The 10000-nt window shown below is 44.0% G+C and overlaps 1 protein-coding gene across 1 annotated transcript in view; it reads right to left on the bottom strand.

Annotated features, from left to right (window-relative positions):
* Positions 1-10000, bottom strand: part of stxbp5l (syntaxin binding protein 5L) — a 359880-nt gene that overhangs the window by 75489 nt on the left and 274391 nt on the right. Inside the window, 1 exon segment of the mRNA XM_061918310.1 lies at positions 1106-1210. Coding sequence (XP_061774294.1) covers positions 1106-1210 — 105 coding nt within the window.

The raw sequence follows: 10000 nt of genomic DNA, 5'->3' as shown, positions 1-10000 counted from the left end.
TTTTATCTTATCAGTATTAGAACAATGAGGCTGTATTCCTTTTTGGGCCGTGTGGGGGCTGTTTTTGTATTCAATAAGGTGTCTCTTTCAGACCGCTTGTACATGCTGCAATTAACAGACTGTAGGACTGGTCTCCTACAGCTTTAGTAAAATTTGATAATATTCCTATTCTGTCTTGATGGTCCTTCTTACTCAACTTTGAAGTCATCTGAAAGAATTTGGGATTGACCAGTGACTTTCTTTTATTCCCTGAGAGGAACAGTAGGAGGAGTTAGTTTTGCGTTATAGGTTGAAACAAAACGCCAGATAATGTCTCCTAATATGTGCCGTTTTGGTGTCCTTGTACACACACCATAATAAAACCGTACGTTGAAGCATAGTACGTCTGACTATGCTAGCCGCAATGCTCTGACAATCCATCAAACGGTGCAGCTTCGTAGCTTACCAAAATCGTACTAAAACATTTTGAAGGATTTTTGAGAGCCGTGTGTAATGTTTGATATTATCTCAATGAAAACATCAACGTTTTGGGCTTGTTGACAGGGTTCCAGTGGAGCTGCGGGGATTGACCTCGAGACAGGGGAAGCATTGACATACTACCGCACCTTTTCCCCTCGCCCCGCCTGCCACGCAGGGTCTTAGCAGGTGAAGTGTACACACATGAATTAATAACACGGCTACCCAGCTGCGACAAGAGCAGGGAGACCGTCACCTGCATGGAAGCATGAAGACGTTAGAAAAGCCTCCTATTAGGACACGTCCTTTCCTTCTAGCGACACTGCAAGCAACATGGCGACTATTATCCAGGTCTGAGGGGGCCCGATTGTGCGTGCGTATTGATTTTATGAAAAAAAATTGCAGTACAGCTCGATACAAAAGTGTGTATTTTATAAGGGATATTGCTCACAGTGTGGTAGCGCACTTAGCATGCATGGTGCAACATGGAAAAGCACACATATACACACACACACACACACACATATATCCCCGTCCAAAAAAACATCCCACTTTCCATGATCCACTCCCTCGCTACATAGTGCACACGGTGCAAAAGCCACAAGCAGACGTCTACGAGGCGGACCCGGGGACTCGTCCCTCCTCTTACCATTGTCCAATAAGTAAAAGACCGGGCTGCAGTGGCTGGCTCTCAGACTGGCCACGGGCTCTGGTAGGACGCGGGGGTCATTGTGAAGGGAGCTTGGGTAATGAACTGGAATGGGAGATCCAACAGAAGAGACAAGACTTTTCAGGGCAAAAGGCGAGAGGCGGAACAGGGAACTTGAGGAAAGAGACAGTCGCCGGTACAGCAGGGCATTAATCGGCGCTGATTCAAAGGAGACATGTTTATGACAGGACTACAAGTACAAATTTTCATTGTACACATACATTGTGATGGAGATGGATACCTTTTTAAATCCTAGTCATATTTTGGAACAGCTAAGTATTGGAATTGAAATGTAGCGAGAAGTCATAACACTCTTCTTATCTCAAATATCCCAGGCTAGGACGGGGGGGGAGTGAGAGGGTGTAAGAGGCGAAACTTCCGTAGTATAATCAGATCAATTTGGGCAATGCGATTGAAAGGTTGTTGTATCCAGATTGGTCTCCCAAAGCTTTGGTAATAAAATATCAAAATAAGCAACTCTGCCTGGGATTCATTTATAACCAGCTTATGTGTCATCTAACCAATCTGGGGGGTGACCGGCAAAAGACAGGATCAGAACACAACAATTGACATGATAATATTCCTATTTGTATGTGGATTCAAAAAAAAGTAACAGTAAACTTGTGGGTTTTTTTGCAGACGATTATATAAGTTTAAAGGTTTTTCACCTCTTCTCTGGCGTATTTTCTTCCCCTAGGAACTTTTGTAGCTTCCACCCTTCCCCCTTATTTTTCTGAGTGTAGATTCACGCACCTAGCAAAACATGGCTAATGCTAACGTAAACGAGAGGTTTGTTCACTTACACTCACTTAAAAATGTAGCGGCCAGCTGTAGTTACTGACAGTGGTTTTCTGAAGTGATCCTGAGCTCATGTGGTGATATCCTTTACACACTGATGTCGCTTTTTGATGCAGTACCGCCTGAGGGGTCAAAGGTCCGTAATATCGCTTACGGGCAGTGATTTCTCCAGATTCTATGAACCTTTTGATGATACTATGGACCGTAGATGGTGAAATCTCTAAATTCCTTGCAATAACTGGTTGAGAAATGTTCTTAAACAATTTGCTCAGGCATTTGTTCACAAAGTGGTGACCCTCGCCTTATTCTTATTTCATGGAAGCTGCTTTTATACCCAATCATGGCACCCACCTGTTCCCAATTAGCCTGTTCACCTGTACGATGTTCCAAATAAGTGTTTGATGAGCATTCCTCAACTTTCTCAGTCTTATTCGCTACATGTGCCATCTTTTTTGAAACACGTTGCAGGCATCAAAATCCATCCATCCATCATCCATCATCTTCCGCTTATCCGAGGTGGGGTCGCGGGGGCAACAGCCTAAGCAGGGAAACCCAGACTTCCCTCTCCCCAGCCACTTGGTCTAGCTCTTCCCGGGGGATCCCAAGGCGTTCCCAGGCCAGCAGGGAGACATAGTCTTCCCAACGTGTCCTGGGTCTTCCCCGTGGCCTCCTACCGGTTGGACGTGCCCTAAACACCTCCCTAGGGAGGCGTTCGGGTGGCATCCTGACCAGATGCCCGAACCACCTCATCTGGCTCCTCTCGATGTGGAGGAGCAGCGGCTTTACTTTGAGTTCCTCCCGGATGGCAGAGCTTCTCACCCTATCTCTAAGGGAGAGACCCGCCACCCGGCGGAGGAAACTCATTTGGGCCGCTTGTACCCGTGATCTTATCCTTTCGGTCATGACCCAAAGCTCATGACCATAGGTGAGGATGGGAACGTAGATCGACCGGTAAATTGAGAGCTTTGCCTTCCGGCTCAGCTCCTTCTTCACCACAACAGATCGGCACAACGTCCGCATTATTGAAGACTCTGCACCGATCCGCCTGTCGATCTCACGATCCACTCTTCCCTCACTCGTGAACAAGACTCCTAGGTACTTGAACTCCTCCACTTGGGGCAGGGTCTCCTCCCCAACCCGGAGATGGCATTTCACCCTTTTCCGGGCGAGAACCATGGACTCGGACTTGGAGGTGCTGATTCTCATTCCGGTCGCTTCACACTCGGCTGCGAACCGATCCAGCGAGAGCTGAAGATCCCGGTCAAATGAAGCCATCAGGACCACATCATATGCAAAAAGCAGAGACCTAATCCTGCGGTTACCAAACCGGAACCCCTCAACGCCTTGACTGCGCCTAGAAATTCCGTCCATAAAAGTTATGAACAGGCATCAAATCCAAATGAGCTAATATTTGCAAAAAATAACATTTTTCAGTTTGAACGTTAAGTATCTTGTCTTTGCGGTCTGTTCAATTGAATATAAGTTGAAAAGGATTTGCAAATCATCGTGTTTTCTTTTTATTTACCATTTAAATAAATACATTTAAGCCTTTAAATAGACCTCCTTTTTAGACCAGTTGATCTGCCGCTTCTTTTCTTTCTCCTATGTCCCCCCCTCCCTTGTGGAGGGGGTCCGGTCCGATGACCATGGATGAAGTACTGACTGTCCAGAGTCGAGACCCAGGATGGACCGCTCGTCGGGACCCAGGATGGACCGCTCGCCTGTATCGGTTGGGGACATCTCTACGCTGCTGATCCGCTTGAGATGGTTTCCTGTGGACGGGACTCTCACTGCTGTCTTGGAGCCACTATGGATTGAACTTTCACAGTATCATGTTAGACCCGCTCGACATCCATTGCTTTCGGTCCCCTAGAGGGGGGGGGTTGCCCACATCTGAGGTCCTCTCCAAGGTTTCTCATAGTCAGCATTGTCGCTGGCGTCCCACTGAATGTGAATTCTCCCTGCCCACTGGGTGTGAGTTTTCCTTGCCCTTTTGTGGGTTCTTCCGAGGATGTTGTAGTCGTAATGATTTGTGCAGTCCTTTGAGACATTTGTGATTTGGGGCTATATAAATAAACATTGATTGATTGATTTACACAACGTGACATTTTCACTGGTTTTGGGTTTTGTAATAGATAGTTGCAGCCCTATTCAATATTTTTCTATTTTCCTATTATCTAGTGGTTAAGTAAAAAAAAAAAAAAAAGGGTGCTGCCATCGGGAAAAGAACGCAACAAAAGCTTGCGGACAAACTGGCTGTTGCTGTCATCATCCGAAAAAACATGGAGTCGATGAGGCGAAACAATGATGTGCATCAACGCCGCCCACCCATGCCGCTTTGTGAAAAGAGGCGCCTGACGCACAAAGGTTTGGCCTTGGATGGCGGTGCGGCGTCGTGACTGCAGCTGCCGACTGGATTTTGGTGTATAGGCAAGTTAGGTAAGCTAAGATTGCCCTAGGATATATAGGACAACATAATTAGCATAATTGTTTACATAATGCACGTTGATGCAAACGTGCATGCGCTGAAATCAAATCCAATTACCAGCGTGCGTGTAATGCAGCACGGTATGAAATACTCAGACCTTTCGGTAATTCTGAAGGCTTGAATTGGACAGTAATTGGAAATACCGGCATTGTTACATTTCTCATAAAACCACTTGACCTGCAAGAATCCATTCCGGTGACAATATTCCTGCCTACCATCTTCAGTCACCGACACGGCTAAATATATACCCCGGCAGGCAGGACGCAGCTCGGCGGCGTGTCAGCTTATTAGCCCCGACTCCTGACGCGCTCCTACCTGTGGGGGCACGCTGCAGCCAAACGCGGCACGAAGACCCGTCAAAATGTAAAAAAAACGCCAGACCCAGGACTGAAAGGCGATGGCGTTTCTGGAAGGAGAAATGCAAATTACCGCGCCTGATGACAGAAACATCGGACGGAATGCTAAAGAATGTCTTGGAGGGGGGGGGGAGTTGAAAAACATGCGACGGCTGTCTTGCTTTAATAAGCAGACGACGAGGCAGCCGCAGGGGAGGCGGACGTTCAAATTCACCCCGCTCGCTTCAGCTGGCAAGTTCAAGCAACACATTTCATCCGTCTCAGTTTCCATTATTCCCTGCTGTCTGACATTTTCTTCATTTGCAAATGACAGGATTATAATCAACCCCAATGACTATGACCTTTTTGCACATCGAGATTCTAAAAGACTCGAGACGAGAAGCACTTCTTTTCAGATCATCGCCCTAAAAATTAACCCAATTTATTGTCTGTCTTACAAACCTGTTGGCGGTAATCCTAGAACCCGGAACTAGGGATGCCGTCAAGCTGAAGAAAGAGTTCTATTGGTTTTTTTTGGCTCATAGGACTTCGGAGGTACCGACAGACCAAGCGGTGTGCGGCTTCTGCGGTCGCAAAGCAAAAACTCAGACATGGGAGAAGTTCGGGAAGCCATGGAAAACGACTTCGGGGGCGGCTTCGAAGCAATTCTGGTCCACCATCCGCCGCCTCAGGAAGGGGAAGCAGTGCACTGTCGACACCGTGTATGGTGAAGGTGGTGTTCTGCTGACCTCGACTGCGGATGTTGTGGATCGGTGGAGGGAATACTTCGAAGACCTCCTTAACCCCACCAACACGTCTTCCTATGAGGAAGCAATTCCTGGGGAATCTGTGGTGGGCTCTCCTATTTCTGGGGTAAGGTTGCTGAAGTAGTTAAAAAGCTCCTCGGTGGATGAGATCCACTCAGAGTTCCTTAAGGCTCTGGATGCTTTGGGGCTGTCTTGTTTGACAAGACTCTGAAACATCGCGCGGACATCGGGGGCGGTTCCTCTGGATTGGCAGACCGGGGTGGTGGGTCCTCTCTTTAAGAAGGGGAACGGGAGGGTGTGTTCCAACTATTGTGGGATCACACTCCTCAGCCCTCTAGGTAAGGTCTACTCAGGCATACAGGAGAGGAGGCTACGCCGGATAGTCGAACCTCGGATTCGGGAGGAACAGTTCGGTTTTCGTCCTGGTCGTGGAACTGTGGACTAGCTCTATACTCTCCGCAGGGTTCTTGAGGGTGCATGGGAGTTTGCCCAACCAGTCTACATGTGCTTTGTGGACTTGGAGAAGGCATTCAACCGTGTCCCTCGGGATGTCCTGCGTAGAGTGCTCAGAGAGTATGGGGTATCGGACTGTCCGATTGTGGCGGTCCGCTCCCTGTACGATCAGTGTCAGAGCTTGGTCCGCATTGCCGGCGGTAAGTCGGACACATTTCCAGTGAGGGTTGGACTCCGCCAAGACTGTCCTTTGTCACCCATTCTGTTCATAACTTTTACGGACAGAATTTCTAGGCGCAGTCAGGGCGTTGAGGGGATCGGTTTGAAGACGCTACAATGACTCAATGCAGCACAGATCAAACAATAACTTTAATCGGTACAAAATGGGACATCTCCTGCATATGTGTCTGATTATTGAGTATTTCAATCAAATGAGAGGTGAGAAATTTGCCACAAAGCAAATGTTGGCTCTGGCCTGGATCCCCTCCGACGGATTCCTCAATGGCCCAAAGCCAGTCCTTTTAAAAGGTTTAACAAAAATATATGAAGTTGTTTTTGCTTATAGTGAAACCACACTAAACAACAATGACAAATAAACTTTGGGAGAATATTTGCACCGCAACACAACATAAAGACTACAGAGCAAATTCCCAGAGTTCCCTGCAGCAGCAACTCTTCCGGGACGCTACAACACAAACAAACGCCATTGGTGGATCTACACCTAACATCCACTGTGATGATACCAAGTACAAACTCCGTTTCCATATGAGTTGGGAAATTGTGTTAGATGTAAATATAAATGGAATACAATGATTGGCAAATCATTTTCAACCCATATTCAGTTGAATATGCTACAAAGACAACATATTTGATGTTCAAACCGATAAATCTTTTTTTATTTTGAGCAAATAATCATTAACTTTAGAATTTGATGCCAGCAACACATGACAAAGAAGTCGGGAAAGGTGGCAATAAATACTGATAAAGTTGAGGAATGCTCATCAAACACTTATTTGGAAGATGAAAACTTTGCATAGGATCAAGGTATGATCCTGTAACCACTTGGTATCGGATCGATACCTAAATTTGTGGTATCAAACAAAACTAATGTAAAATATCAAACAAGAGATGAATAAGTGATTATTACATTTTAACAGAAGTGTGGATAGAATATGTTGAAAGAGGAAGTAAGCTGATATTAACAGTAAATGAACGAGTGTATTTTTACAGTTTGTCCCTCATAATTTTGACACAATAAAATGAGAAATGACAAATTAGGAGCCTTTGTTTGTTTACCTACTACTAAAAGACAAGTTATCTAGTATGTTCCTTTTTTTATTTAAGGACTACATTGCAATAATAAACATATGTTTGATGTACCCTAAGGTTTTCTGGTAAAATAAAGCCAACAATGCCATTTTTTATTAATAAACATTTTTTATAATAAGTACATTTTTATAATAAATAATACACAATAAATAATAAATAATAACTTAATAATAAAATAATAATAATTAGGGCTGGGCAACGATTAAAATTTTTAATCGAAGTTAATCGCACTATTTCTCTGATTAATCGCGATTAACTGCATTGTATACGCAAAGCCCAATAATGAATTCAAAAGTAGTGTGTAGTGCACCTTTATTGGAATATTCTCCCACATGAACAAAAGCGCCAAAACATTTGTTGTGCAAACACAATTTAAATCAGTCCTTGTTAAACAGTAGCAGTTAAATAGCATATTTGATGAAAATCAACTCAAAAAATGTAAATACAAACATTTAAGCTTATTGCCACTGCCAGGGTATTTAAGTTATCCTGTTTGTTATGGAAAATAAATATAATCTACATACAAATCTCTGAGCCACAATCATAACATCTGAACAGGCAATTTCTGAGGTAACAGCAGAAACATTTTTTTTTATCAGGGATCTTATGTTTAAAAAACCTATATTATAGGTAGTGGGCTGTTTTAGGGAATTTTGGATCAAATTATCCGTAGTAGCAATATTAATAATGTTGTGTTTATTCTGCGTAGTGCACTTAAAATAATTATGACCATATCTAGGAATTGATATGATGGGAATTTTCCGATGGTTTGCTTGGTGCTTTGATAAACTGAAGGCATCATATACATGGTACTATATTGTGATGTTATGAGCCAGGGAATAAAAGAACTACCCTACCCAGCATGCAACAGGAGTGAGGAGCATGCGCGGTAGCCCGGTATAGGTTGTGTCGCCATGACGACATCTTGTATGTTGTGATATGCACGCTCTGAAAGCAAACGTTAAGAACTCAGCCAACACTCCTGGTCTGCATTATTCATAAATAGACAGACAACACATATACTCCGCTGCTTCACAGGCCGCTGGATGTAGCCGGCAAAGTATTCCCATGCTAGCTAGCCGGTCTAGCTAGCACGCCTCATTCAGTCCAAAACGGCCCGATCTATCCACATCCAGAATTGTCTGGCGGTCGTAAGTGATCCCGGAGTGACCACGCTGTAAGCCAGCCATGACATTTGCAGAATTGTCCGGTATTTTTGCCAAATGTTCCATCTTTACCAATACGACGCCGAAGTACATCCGGGAGATGCCATCTTGTTAAGAAAAGGCGTTAACAAAATAAAAGCATGTAAACAACATACGCAAATGTGCGATAAAATAATTGTCGGCGTTAATAGATTGATGAGTTAACTCGTAATTAACACATTCATTTGCCCACCCCTAATAATAATACAAATTAATAATCCATCCATCCATCCATTTCTACCGCTTATTCCCTTTTGGGGTCGCGGGGGGCGCTGGCGCCTATCTCAGCTACAATCGGGCGGAAGGCGGGGTACACCCTGGACAAGTCGCCACCTCATCGCAGGGACAACACGGATAGACAGACAACATTCACACTCACATTCACACACTAGGGACCATTTAGTGTTGCCAATCAACCTATCCCCAGGTGCATGTCTTTGGAGGTGGGAGGGGCCTATCCCCAGGTGCATGTCTTTGGAGGTGGGAGGAAGCCGGAGTACCTTTATATACATATATATATATATATATATATATATATATATATATACTCCCACTATTATGTTAGATCCACTATGGACTGGACTCACTATTATGTTAGATCCACTATGGACTGGACTCTCACTATTATGTTAGATCCACTATGGACTGGACTCTCACTATTATGTTAGATCCACTATGGACTGGACTCTCACTATTATGTTAGATCCACTATGGACTGGACTCTCACTATTATGTTAGATCCACTATGGACTGGACTCTCACTATTATGTTAGATCCACTATGGACTGGACTCTCACTATTATGTTGGATCCACTATGGACTGGACTCTCACTATTATGTTAGATCCACTATGGACTGGACTCTCACTATTATGTTAGATCCACTATGGACTGGACTCTCACTATTATGTTAGATCCACTATGGACTGGACTCTCACTATTATGTTAGATCCACTATGGACTGGACTCTCACTATTATATTAGATCCACTATGGACTGGACTCTCACTATTATGTTAGATCCACTATGGACTGGACTCTCACTATTATGTCAGATCCAAATGAATAATAAATAATAAAACCTTTTTAATGATAAATAATAAAAACATTTTTTAATAATAAATATTTAAAATATTTTTTAATAATTAACATATGTTTAATGTACCCTAAACATTTTTGGGGTAAAATAAATCTAATAATGCCATTCTTTTGTACCGAAAAGCAGTGAAATACATTTAGGTTCCGGTACTAAAATACTGTTATCAGGACAACACTATAATAGAAATACTATTAATCGATTTGGACGGTATCGACAGTTTATTTGTATCGGCTTGCAAAAAGTTGAGGGGCTGAATAAGCACACGAATGAGCGCATGAATGAGCGCATGAATGTGTGCGTGCCATCCTCAGGACAGGCGTGCGCACACACTTGATGGCGTGTCCTCCCCCACTGTTGCCATGA

This window comes from Nerophis ophidion, linkage group LG13 (genome assembly GCF_033978795.1).
Source record: "Nerophis ophidion isolate RoL-2023_Sa linkage group LG13, RoL_Noph_v1.0, whole genome shotgun sequence".
NCBI lineage: Eukaryota > Metazoa > Chordata > Actinopteri > Syngnathiformes > Syngnathidae > Nerophis > Nerophis ophidion.
This window is presented reverse-complemented; position numbering and strand designations above follow the sequence as displayed.